A 14070-nucleotide genomic window follows, 5' to 3' on the forward strand; every position below is an offset into this window, starting at 1 on the left:
CAACAGGCTACGGCTCTGAAAACCCAATCATTTTACCGACAATACATTGCTGTTAGAAATGCAATTGTTGTTACTGGAATAACACAGGAATGACGAAAGACGGTTGTAAACGGCTAACTACATAATTATATTGCATATACGCTCTGATCCAACGAATTGGGTTGACTGCTTATTTTATACGTATTCATCCCTATTTTGTGGGAAATTACCGTTGAATTGTTTCAATGGGCAACCAATAGTTAATATATAATTCGCATTTTTTTGTATTATTAGTACATAAAAAGAGGGTACAGTAAAGTAAAAACTGACATTAAGTTTTTTTATTTGCCCTACTGTCAAAAATATTTGCACACTTGTGACGAGAGTAAGTAGCCACATAAAACAAGAATAGCCGTGTATTTCGTATCTTGACAACATATTAATATTTGTTGTTCTGGTATTCTTTTATATTGCGATTAAGCTTATAAAGTTACAGAATACATGAGTTACAACGAAGTTGAACTAGAAATGGCGAGTCGTAATACACCTGATAGTGTGACAGAAGACTCTCAGCGGAAGAGTGAAAAACCTTCAAGTAAGAATTACGAAAATTTATAAAAAAAACTAAAAAATCTTATAGATTAATTCACGTTTACAGTGTTACTGTATTTTGCATATTGACAATATTCTTTTACGTTAAACAGTTGTTAACGCCAACAAATACGTACGAACAACTTAAGGCTATATTATTCTTCGAGTTTTAAATTTCACTGTTTACGCAATAGTATTAGTAAGCCCGGGGAATTAAGCTTAAACATTATATTTCGACTGTGTGAGAGTGTCCTAATCACTGTACAATGTAAACAACAACAACAAAACAAAAAAAACAACTAGGACGCGACTGATGATACACGAATCAGGTTTGGAAGAAGCTTTATTGTATCAACGTATGTACTTCAGATGTTGTACTTGTACTACAGCTACAAGTTGTAGATATTTTAGTTTTACTAGTACTTTGTAAAGCTGTTTTACATATTTGTAACTTTTTATTGGAGTGAAAATTATATTTTATCTAGCGTAGTTATTACAATTTACAGTACTAGTAATGCTGTTTTCCTTTTGGCCTCTTCCATATTGCTGTAAAGTGTAATAGTTTTGATATACTTAGTTTTCTATTTAATGTCAGTAAAAAAAAAAAGTTAACTTTAGATAAATATAAAGAGGTATACTTGATAAAGTAAAACTTTAGTTCAGTTTAGTTTTCTCAATGTTTTGCCATAATTTCTTCATTTCTAAGTTTAATTAAGAAATCAGTTGCAAGTAAAAACTAAGGTTATCATAAAAAAGTATAAGGGATAAAATTAAAGAAAACATTATAATTTTATGAAGTTTAAATTGACTGCTATGATAGGAGACATAAAGGATTAGAGAAGATGAAGAGAGTTGGTAAAACAGGAAGATAGGAAATAGAAAAAGGTATCTGGAAAAAAAAAAGGTTGGCTGAAATGTAAAAATCAACAGTAAGGATTTCTTTAAGTATGTTAAAGGTAAGCAAAATCTTTGGATTGGAGTAGGGCTTTTGAGGGATAATAAAGGAAGGCTTGTATCTGATAGTTGTATTATTAGATTTTAATTTTTCTTCAATTTTTAGTATTGAAGATTTAAGCAATATTCCTCATCCTGAACAGTTGCTAAATGGAAAACATGATCGAACAAGATGATCACATTAATCCTGAACTGGTTAAGAAAAAATTGGGATGTTTAAAGAATGATAAGTCTTCTTGGCCAGATAATATATTCCTTAAGGTTTTGAAAGAGTTTGAGGATTGAAGCTTGCTAATATTTTTTGTAAGTACTTGAATAGTGAGTAGGTGCCAGAGGATTGGAAGTTGGCTAATATTACTCCTCTTTGTAAGGGAGGTGAAAAAATTGTCCCAGTAATTATAGGCCTACTAGTTTTACATCAGTGTTAGGTAAAGTTCTTGAAAGTGATAAAAATGCTTTGCAAGGTAATTTAAGAAAGTTTAAAATTTTCTTATAGATAGTCAACATGGTTTCATTAGGAGAAAATATTGCCTTACTAATCTTTTAACATTCTTTAAAGAGGTTACTGCTTATGTTGATGAGGGTAAATGGGTGTATTTGGATTTTTAGAAAGCACTTGACAAGGTGGGGGATAAGTTGGCTCATTGTATGGAAGAAAGCAGAGGGTTTTATAAATGGGGTTAAAGCCAAACTGGATTAATGTCATAAGTGGGATACCAAAGGGCAGATGGCTTTTAATTATGATGAATACAAGGTAATGCATGTGGGTTGTCATGATTTGAATTATAAATATAATTTGAATGGGATAGGCTTAAAATTGTTATGAAATAAAATAATTTTTGTGTTTTGATTGATAAGACTCTTATTAATGTCTTGGGTGTTGCTGACTGTGAAGAGGATGCTGTCGCTGCTTTAAAAAAGGGATTTAAATCATTTAGTGAGTTGGCCAACTAAATGGCAGATGGGTTTTAATTAAGTACAATAAATGCAAGATAATATATGTGGGTTATCATAATTTGAATTATAAGTATAATTTTGATGTTATGAAAGAAAGGGATCTTGATGTAGTGGTTGATCAGTCTCTTAAGTCATCCAAGCAGTGTGCTGTTGCTAGTAGTAGGGTAAATAGGATTTTAGGTTGTATCTACAGTAATATTGAATAAAAGTCTAAAGAGGTTATAGTTGCATTGTGTAGGTCACTGGTTAGGCCACATTTGTGTTTAGTCTTGGGCTCCTTACCTCAGGAAGGACATTGAATTGTTGGAAAGGGTTCAGAGAAGGGCTACTAAGATGGTACCTGAGATGGGAATATTGCCATATGAGGATGGCAAAGATCTCTGAAAGTGTTTTCTCTTGAAAAAAGGATTTAGAGGGAATTTGGTTTAGGTATTTAAGATTGTTAAGGGAATTGATAGTGTCAATGCATCATCTTTTTTTTGTACTTACCTGTGAGAATGACAGAAATAAGGGATGCAAATATAAATTATGGTAATGTACGAGTCATCTTCAATTAAGACAGTTTATTTTTTATAGCAGAATATAGCAGGCATTTAAAATGGGTTGCCTTAAGATGTGATGCTTGCAGTAAATTTAAGGGAAGGCTTGATAAAAATGTGTTTGACAGGGCTATCTTTGAATTTTTTTTTAAGGTTAGTGAATGAGATGATCCCTTATTGTCTGTCAATTTTATATTTATGTTAATTTCAGCTTTACTGAAATACAGTAGTCTTGTTCTTTTGATGAGGCGGTAATAGTGACATATTGAGAAAACTAAACTAAAATAAAACATGTTTTTTTGAAGTGTGTTTGTGTATAATTGTCTAAATACACTGAGACTCTTCATTGTGCATTATAAAAACTCAAATCTTGGTTATTAATTTTGGAAACATTTTTGTATAGTAGTTTATTAGCTAACATTGGTGATAAACTGTGATGATGTAAAACTGAATTTTTTCATCCAATACCACACATTCAGTGCAGTTCAAGACAAGTAATAAGATACTTGGCAGCCAAATATTGATTTTTATATGTTATCAGTTGTTTGTTTTGAGATGCTTTCTTAATTATGAATGTAAAACATGCTGTTACTGAATTATACCAATTCTAATACAAACATGTATATTATGGTCAGAAATAAGCTACACTTATTTTGTTGATTTACTGTACTGGTAGCACTGAGGTTGTAACTTTTTGAAGAATATTCAACCATGTATTTCCCTGGAGAATGTTTAATATTTGTAAACTTTCAATTTGTAATGAAATTCTGAAGTTAATAACAAATGTACTGCATAAAAGTCCAATCAAAATAGTGCAGTTCATTTGTTATTAACTTTTATATTGCTATGTAATCTCAAAATTTAAAGTAAATTTGATTTAAGATATTGTTTAAAGTAGACTCTTTTTTTCAGTTGTGAGATTTGATTTTTAACCCTCTGTTGCTTGCATTATGAAAATATGGTAGAAAAACTGCTTTCTTTGAATTTCTTACTTTAATAGATCTATATTGTACCAAAAATGTATTTTTTGTGAAATATATTTTGGTAAGTTATAAATGGTAACATTACCTAGAAATACCATATGGTCAATTGAGAAACCAACAAAAACAATTATATGGTTTATTTACTCGTACACTGAAGAGATAGATTTGTTATCTGTATATTACAATATGCAATAGACGGTTAATAAAAAGGGACAGTATTACTACAAGTGTTGTAAATAAGGGGAGAGGTAAAGGAATGTTTATTAAAAAAAACAAAAAATTCAACATTTTATGTCATGGTTACATTATCATCTCATGAATCCACACTGTTACTCTTGTAGTGTAATATATAGTTTAGATACAAGTTCAACTACTTAAAGATTCTATATTTATAACAGTATCTGTAGATCAATATAAAATGTTAGTTAATTAAATATATATATATTTTATATTGCTAATTATTTACTTTTTAAAATTCAAATAGCTCTAACTCCTATAGTGACATGAATTTGTCTCTGCAACTAGAGTGCTCACTGATAGAAACAACAAGTAAAACATCAATAAATAAATATTTAAAAACATTTTTTTAATTATGGTGCCTTTTTCTAATACTGAATATCATATTATTTCAAATATGTTTTTGTTGAGATTGTGAAAATAAGAAATGGTAAAAAAAATAATCAAACTGGCTCAGATTAATAATGGTGAACATGTGCATTAGTTTAACAAGACATCAACAAAAGTATGTGTACTGAAACCCTGGTCTTAATAAGTAACTTCAGATATTGAGAAGGATAGTGTGGTTGTAGAACTAACACTGATGCACATTATCATTATTATTATTTTTTGCATAATCGAAAGATTTAAATATATAAATAAAGTTATGAAAATATACAAATTTAAAGACTGAGTGTTAGGAAAATATGGTTAAATTTGAAGAATGTTTATATTAAATGGGTTTGGTACTTATAGAATTGATAGGCATAATTTGAAATAAGTTATTATAAGTATAAATTGAAAAAATTGCACATTTCAGTATTTTAAAAATTAGAGTGTTGTTTCTTCTGAACATTGCTTGAAATAATGAATGAATTTTAAGACAACTGATGTTAGTGGAATCTTTTGTTTTTTATAGATAACTAGGAGTGTTTGTTTCTTTTTATGTTTAATCAACATAAGATTAAGTGTAGCAAGTTTGATTTTAATCAGATTATCTGAGATATTGATAAACATGTGTTTTGTGCTACTAATTTATAGGTAGTGCCTTCAAGCAACAGAAACTCCAAGCATGGCAACCCATACTTACAGCAGGAACTGTTTTACCATCTTTCTTTATAATTGGGTTGGCATTTATTCCAATCGGAATAGGTTTACTTGTATCTTCTAATAAGGTAAGTTCTAGTTGCAGTAGTAGTTAATTTTTAAAATTGTAATAGATTTGTAATATTAATTTAAAGGGTCTATTTTTTATTGTTTTTACATTACATCACTAAGTAGTTGTCTAAATATATGATTTCTCATATCACAGATATTGTTTTTGAATTAAAAATTTCTTAATTTGGACACTGGTTGTTAATTATGTTTGTATGTGTTTAGGAAAATGTTAAAATTATCACCCATACTCAGCATCTGTAATTTGCTTCCGACTCACCCACATTGACTTTTCTAGAAAGTTGTGGCAAGAGAGAGAATTGTAATTCAGCATGGCCTTACATTTAGGCTTACTTTAACTGTTCTACAAGCTATGGCTTTTAAAAATTTTGCCTCTGTTATTATTTGTTCTAACAAGTACGATATATGTTATATACTTCACATATAAATATTTTTACCTTTTCGTGGCTTTAATTTGTTTTGCATCACTTGCAAGAATCAATGGCTTTCATTTGTTTTGCATCACTTGCAAGAATCATCTTACATGATTGTTCTCATTCAGTTGCTTTTTACAATGTTGGGTTTTGTTGGTCTTGCTGTTGTAAATCAGCAAACATCTAACACTATTACATTTAAATCTAATTTTTACCCTGTATGAATTATAATAATAATTTATGTCATTCCACAGTTATGTAACTTAATTTTATTTTTTGTTAGGTGATGTAATTCATTTCATTTTGAATAATTAATAATTCTGTAATTAAAACTTACTGCAATGAGCCTACTTGTGATTATTCATCAAAACTATGTGATATTTTTTTTTTTACATAGTTTTACATAAAACATCTTTAATTTTAGTGATAAGCTGTTAGTATATATTCTGCATGCAAAGCTTAAACAATTCTGTTATAGTCAATATTGGTTTTGAAAGCCTGAATTGTTTTATTTGACAGACTTCTAACAAAGAACAGAAATTAAATCATCTCAGGTTTCTAGTGCATGTACTACACAATGTTTTGCTTTCTTTCATGGAAGGTTTTAAATGGAAAATGATTAAAATAATTGTTTCAGTATTCTTCCTAGGTTCAAGAGTTTCAACTAGATTATACTTACTGTTTAAATGAAAAGGGAGAAGAATGCGCTGAAGTCATCAAGAAAAATTTTAGAAACAAATGCATCTGTAAAATTGAATTCAATCTTACTGAAGATTTTGAGGTAAAGGACTTAAAATGCCTATTTTCTTGTTTTTAGTAAAAAAGGTTTAAAGTAATATGATGTTATGTAATTATCATTACTTGATTAACTCAAATAAACTTTCTTATCTTAAGTATCGGTATATCACCAGAAAAGTTTTTAAAACTATAAAAATGAGTTTGTTTCGATTAAACAATATAACAGAACTAAGACATTTCATTGTCTCACCTTTGGAATCACCACTAAATATAAAATGAACATGTGTTTTAAAACTGCTTTTAAACCAGGCCTCAACAAATCTCAGGTGTCAGGTTACCATGGCACCTTAAAATTTCCCGGGGGGGGTAGTATTTTCTCACATTTTATTCGTGCGTAAGGCTGTGCTAAATAGAACTCAAATCTAGGACAGTTCTGGACTCTTGGAAGTCCGGAAATATTTTTGTGTTCTTTGAGCCCTAAATCAAACTTTGTTTCTAGGATTTTAATGGCAGATTCAGCACTTCTTCATGTGTGTTTTTTTTCAGGAATGAAGTGCTGCAGGTGCCCAACACATTACTAATTTCATGCCATTTTGTTTTTCTTCTCTCTTTCAATTCATTAATCAGTGCACGTGTTTAGACACAGACAGGACCAAGGGCAGTTAGTTCATGCAATACTATCAAGTGGTTGTTGATATCATGTGATCGTTAGCATGAACTCGTTGCTGGGGAATTAACTAAATATACAGTAGCTCCCATTTCTGGGTACAAACAGCAGTGAAGTTAGGTTAGGCACACCTGGCTCCTGAGTTTTTGGGCTGGCTCCTAGATCTAAAAATATTTGTCGAGGCCTGTATTTTTTTCAATTATCTATGATCTTCTTCTGAAAGAAAAATATAACTTGGTCAATTGGCTGGGATAATCTTCTGTCAACTATCTCTAGTCCTTTTTTGAAAGAACAATATAACTTGATCACTTGGCTGAGACAGTCTTCTGTCATTTATCTTGTATCAAGATTGTTACTCAATGTAATTCTTTTAAATTAGTGTTTTATTCTTCATATCTTTCTTGTCCATGATGCAGATTCTTATATCATTTGTTAACATGATCTGCCTTCCAATTATTAGTTATTGGATTATAAATGCCATTGTTATAGATTATATTACAGTTGGTAATCATCTCTTGCTACCCTTGATGTGGAACACTTTTTTTACAGTATTCAAATTTATTACAAAAGCTTTGCAATTACATTAATTGCTTGACTAGAATATCCTTAAAAATCTATTAAAATATATTTCTCAACAGTTTTTGGTCACTCGTAAATGTTCTTCGGACTATTGGTCAGAATGAGGCTAAAATGGCATGGCATACAATTATTTTTTGAACTTCTGCAGGCATAATAATTTACATTGATTGTGATTTTAAAGGGTTTTTTTTAGTATAAGTAAATTATTTATTTTGAAAATGGCTAATTTCTTCTTCCTAAACCTAAAACATTTTTATTCCGGTAATTCAAATATGTTTTTACCTCTACGTGTGTAATAGCTTTCTTTCACATTTTGATTGTTTCTTTCCCATTCTGTATTTTGAGACAGAACATTTTTGTTAACAGGATTGTTTTTCATTACACTACTTTTCCTACCCTTAATCTCATGACATGTTTGCTCATGGTCAGACTGGGATTATCCTAAATTAATCTTCTTAGTTTATCATTCTGTGTTTAGAACTATTTCTTTCTACATTGTTATGATTTCTTTAGTGCTCCTTGCTTTGGTATTTCTTTTTGGTGGCCATTTTGACTTTCAATCACTCATTAGTGTCACTTTTGGCCTCAAAATTTGGCACATATTTTGTGGTGCATGTTTATGAGAGTAATGCTTGAGATCTTTTATCTGTAGGTGTTTCAGTTTCACCAACAGACAATCTTGATTTTATGCATACTATACAGACTTTTTCTAAAATGGTTCTTTTGGTGAATGATCAGTTAATTATGGATTGTGTAATTGATTTCTTGCTAACATCTTGGTCTTTGAATTGGTGACCTGTTGGAGATGAATAGATAGACTGCCAGCCTTCCATTTAAGCCTTCATACTCTGGATCTTTGGGTCCTGATGATAGTATCTATTTCCACTTTCAAGGCACTGATTCCTTCTATTAAGTGAATACTTTTGACATAGATTTTGGAACTGCAGAGCACGTTTTATCCTTCATTGTTTTCAGATCTGGCAGTTTTAATTTCTGATGTTTGTTCTCTATAAGATATGAAAGTATTCTCTCCCATGGTTTCTTTTAGTATATTGCATCATTCGTGAAGGAGTGAGGGTATTTTTCCTCCTTCTTGGATGACATGCACCTTTACAAATAGCTTCCTTTCTATCCTAGTTTCTGTTGTTTGTTTTAGATCTTCCAGAGTACCTCATGTTGAGAACTGTATGGCTTCATTCCTTTTTGAGATTTTTTGTGCTTAGTTATTTGAGCCTAATGTTCATGCCTGGAGTGTCTGAAAAAAGTTGTCATGTTTAACTGTAGATTCTGGGCAGACTCGAAGTAAGTTCTTGGATATATGCAATATATTGTTCTGAGGATCAGCATATTCTTGTATGTTCTTCAGTATTTTCCTGGTCTTACAGTTGTCATCTTTAGTTTCTGTGGTCACTTGGTTTTTGTGTTCTTGTGATTTTCTAAGTGGAGAAGTTTTGCATCTCACATTTACTATTTATTAGAGTTGTAGATGGCTCTTCCTTCTTTATAGGATTACACTTTGGCTGGTATTCCTCTTCACATGGATGCTTGTGTTTTCTCATTATCTTAATTTTCTTTAAATTCTTAAGTCCAGCTATTATTCCCTGATGGCCTTAAGGATCTACTTCTCAGGTTTTTCATCAGTACTATACAGAAACCTAATCTTTTCATCAATGGTTGTAGGTTGTTCCATGTGAACAGATTGCTGATGCCCTAGATGAGTCTATTCCTATTCATGTTATTGGACAGGTGGAAGGATGAATTCAGATTTTTGCTCAACTTTTATGAGACTTTTAGGTTTACTAGTTCAGTTTTCGACCTTATATTTCCAGTTTCTTTTTTATTTTCTTTAAGTGCTTTCATAAAACATTTCCTAATTACTGGGGCAGAAAAAATCCCATGGGTGTGACATCTTGTTTATCCAAATAACCAGATGAGCACAGATGAAGAAGCAAAAAGGTTTGTACCTTGCATCAATGCGATGACATTTATAGGTTTTAGTAATTACTTTCAAATGTCATCTTAGTGACACTTATTGTAAATTAGTGACATCCAGTGAGCATTCAGCTGTTTCTCTTGTAGAGTTGACTTCTTAATATGATGACATAGTTTTCTATTGAGTGATTTCAGCAAGTTTGCTAGATTTTTCAGGAAGACTTATAATTGGCCTCACTGGAATGTGTGGCTTCTGGATTTTATATAATTTCTATTTTTCTGATGTTCTGCTGCAGCACCATGAGAGATGTCATTTGTTTTAGATGAGATTTTAGTTTTCTGTTACAATGCATTTCAGCTATCTTGGTTTATCATATTAGAACATTGTCTTTATTGATCCTTAAAATTTAGATCTATTTTTATATCATTGTAGTAGAATATAAGTTGTTATTGTATAACATTCTTTTTTTTCTGCATTGTTGTTGTTACTGTTATAAAGTGGCTGATTTTACTTCCTGAATGTGAGGTATTTATTATTAATTATTGAATTAAAAAGAGAGGTGTTATCTTCTAAATAAGGACTGGAATGAACCCAGTTGTGATTTTGTTGATTGCAAATGAATGTAATTTGTCAAATGTATATATACATATTCATTCATATTATAGCCAAGTTCAGGGCTATGTTTTTTTGTAATGGGAAGTTTCTTAAATATGTGTTTCTTTATATCAAATATTCCTAGTTTTATGTTTTTAAGAGTTTTTGAAATGTATTTATGCAGTATACAACACTTGCAGCCACTGTACCATGGCATTGAATACTTACATCCAAGTCCTTATTTCTGGGGTCTTGGAAGGGGTGGACACTAGATGAACTAGGTGATATCAGAACATCTAAAGAAAATGCTGGGAAAATTTACAAATTTTAGTAAAAGTAATCTTTGATTAAAGATTGAAATCAGTATTATTACTATTGCAAAATCTGTTATATGTATTTTTTTTCTCTAGTAAGAAAACTACCCCCCTCCCCACTACACACTTATCTGAAATAATTTTCAAATCAGAACTGTAGTATTATATTGAAAAACGTGTAAAATAATCTATTATTGCTCTCATGTTAAAAACTGTGTATTTCCAGTTTTATAGATTATACGTGGTTATACAGATATACGTGGTTTGTAAACTAAAAAAATTGGGTCATGTGAACTAAGATTTTGACAGAATGTAGAGCAAAATATTCTAGAAATGTTTTCATGTAGAACACATCATGAAAAAATGGGTTTGCATGGTTTTGAAATGACAGAATACCTTAGACCGTATAAGTTGGTGTGATTACAATCTGTTTGAGAATTCCTGAGAGTCATAAAAATGTTTTGTGATCTCTATTTTTTCCAGCGAAATGTTTTTGTGTATTATGGACTTACCAACTATTATCAGAATCACAGACGATACGTCAAATCAAGAGATGACCAACAGCTTCTGGGGAAAGTCACTGACACATTATCTGCAGACTGTAAACCATTTGCATATGTTGAAAACAGCACCTACAAGACACCAATTGCTCCTTGTGGAGCCATAGCCAACAGTTTGTTCAATGGTAAATGAGTATAAATATACAGTAATAATTTTTCTGACCCATATTATAACCGGTCATTTTATTTTGTGACCATTGGAATTGTTCTTAGCCATTCTGGGATAAAAAACAAACAAATGAAGGTCATTATCTATAAGTAGCATAGAAATACTTCATGTACAAGTTCCAAACACATTAAAATATACTGAAAAGTCATTCCAGCTCAACAGAAAGAACTGGGGAGGTTTGACTGTCTTGGAATATTAGAAAAAATATTATGGCTATTAATGATTCCACTAGAGAAACTTAAAGTTTATAATATTAAGTGTAGGATGTGAATTGTAACTCGTGCCCTACATGGATTTCATTATGCATACATGCTCTCTTATTCTGTAATTGTTTTCTTATTTATACTTATTATTTATACTTATTAAGTATACTTATTTATACTTCATCAATCCCACATTGTTGAATGAGGGTTGAAATGTCCTTATTATTTTAACCCTGAACTTGCAACTCAACCAGACAAAAATCTTTGACATGTGGTGAAATCAGACTGATGTATTGTTTAGACTTAGATCTAAAAGAGTCCAAAATATTCACCAAATCTAAAACTGATGTTCATACAACTTACAAACTGGTTGTCAAAGTTGACCTATTTTGAAAAGAGTTGAATACTATTTATAGTGTAAGTCTGGCTAGAAGCTTTGATATTTCAGTACAAATAACAACCAAAGTATTTGAATAAAAGCAGTAATATAATAAGCATACAAGATTATCTTTACAAATTATTTAACCCATTGACTATTAATATGCCGTATAGGGGACAGTCTGTCTCTGGCAGTAGAATGTGATTGTGCCTTATACGGTGAAGGGCTTGCAAAAATTCTACACATGTTTAGAGCAGCCATAGTCGATGGTTTAAGCAAAAGGAACAGTGGTTGAATTTCATTAACTCTAAACCACCATTTTTAAAATCAATGACAAAAAGCAGCTTTTGCTTTTAAAGAAAAAGAATAAACTTTCTTTAGACATGTAGTTTTGTTGGAAACTCTTGTCTTTTTTTTAATTGATAACTTTCTCTCAATGGATATCCCATCACGATTGCTTCCACATAGACTGCATTTATTGCATGTGAAACCCTTCTTCACTTTGCAGTTGTGAATAATAGGTAGTATAGAATTGTCATCTAATGTCTCAGGAAATGGCACATAAAAAGAGAAATTGACTTTTGGCCAGAAAATGGAAAATATTAGTCAAAGGAAGGATATAGAATGTTGAATTAATTCCCCAGTAAAAAAAAAAAATTAATGTCATTTTGTCTTCACAGAATAGAAGCCCAAATCCACAGTTATGGTTCTAGCAAATTTGATAATTTTCCAGATGATACACACTCCAGGTTTATCACCAATCTAGGCTTATTTAAGCCAAGAACTTAGGGTTAAAAGAATATAGAAATAGAGTAAGCTACCCTGTTAAAGTGAAATTACACTAAGAATCTTTGTACTTTCAGCTTTAGTGTGATATATCAATCAAATATCTTTGACATGTACTTTAGAAATTACCAGTGTTTGACTTAACTCACTTTTAGGTCACAGGGAAGCTTTGGCTTCAGATATCTCTGGAACTGTTTGCACCAGAAACCTGAACTTATAACTTTCAACATTGTCTATGAGGTTATTATTACTGTTTTGTTTTTAACAAATGTTTAGAGGATTGGTATACCAGTGTTGGTGTTATTGAATTGGAGGAAATTTGAAATATCTTGTTCAGTTTATACATATTCAGTGTTATTTGGGTGTTAATTAAATATTTGTTTATTTTAGATGATGATTATATCTGAGATATTTATCCGTTAAGATATGAAACATTCACCAGACTGTAAAAGTAATACCATCCAGCAGTTTCACATTTTGTTTAACTGACCAACCATAAAGCTGGTCTTTTTCTAACAGTACTCAAGCTCCTGGCTACTAAGGATTTCACAGTGTTAATTGAACCTGATTTTCTCATGAATTGAAATATTTAATTAAAAACTCGTACTTTTTATATCGGGAGTAACCTTTTACAATTTTTTATTTATAAGGTAAATAATTATATGCTACTATCTGTGCATGTCTGTCTCTATATATACATATAAATGTAGGTATTTTAATGAGTGTCTCTTTAATTGTCACAGATACTATAACACTAAAGCTTCAAGGTAATAAAGAAGTGGAAGTTCCACTGTTGAACACAGGAATTGCTTGGCCTACAGATACCACTGTTAAGTTTCAGAATCCACCAGGAGATGTGAGTACAGGAGAAGGTAAAGCTTAATCATTCTTTTAACCCTTTCGCGACAGGGTCGGTATATGATACACAAGTTCGTATATGCATTTGCACACGTTAAGTATTTATACTATAACTTTTAATGCTACATGTGTATCTTCACAAAATTTGGTAGGTTTTTAGTAATGATTCCAAGTATTTTGTTCACAAAAAATCAGATTTTTTAATTAAGTATTTTTGTTTAAAATTTGTTTGTGAAAATAGCGAGTCTGTTTCATTACTAGTCCAGGTGGGAAGTGATTTTCATGTCATGATTAAACACTATTCTTTGTCCCAAAAGTCTCGAATATTATTTGTGTAAGCTCTAAAACCTCTTAAATACATTTCAAACATTTGTTTTCAGTAAAACTTTATATTTTGTCTGTTATTTTCTCAATCTTAACCATACGAGGTCTGTCAATTTGTCTGACCTCATAACCACCATAAAAAAATTATGAAATAAATA

General features: G+C 30.8%; 1 protein-coding gene across 3 annotated transcripts in view; it reads left to right on the forward strand.

Moving 5' to 3' along the window:
- LOC106466646 (cell cycle control protein 50A-like) overlaps positions 1 to 14070 on the forward strand; it is a 30252-nt gene continuing 16182 nt past the window's right edge. For 2 of the 3 annotated variants that reach the window (XR_002612257.1, XM_013926938.2), the window contains exons 1-5: positions 1 to 574; positions 5261 to 5394; positions 6458 to 6589; positions 11117 to 11318; positions 13474 to 13602. Coding sequence is in view for 2 of the 3 variants with exons in the window: in XM_013926938.2 (XP_013782392.2) it covers positions 481 to 574; positions 5261 to 5394; positions 6458 to 6589; positions 11117 to 11318; positions 13474 to 13602 (691 nt within the window). In the remaining variant the exon portion in view is untranslated. Of the gene's footprint in view, positions 575 to 786; positions 900 to 5260; positions 5395 to 6457; positions 6590 to 11116; positions 11319 to 13473; positions 13603 to 14070 lie in introns of those variants that run through there. The other variant, XM_022394698.1, reaches the window with a different exon arrangement.

This window comes from Limulus polyphemus, unplaced genomic scaffold (genome assembly GCF_000517525.1).
Source record: "Limulus polyphemus unplaced genomic scaffold, Limulus_polyphemus-2.1.2 Scaffold2331, whole genome shotgun sequence".
Classification (NCBI taxonomy): domain Eukaryota; kingdom Metazoa; phylum Arthropoda; class Merostomata; order Xiphosura; family Limulidae; genus Limulus; species Limulus polyphemus.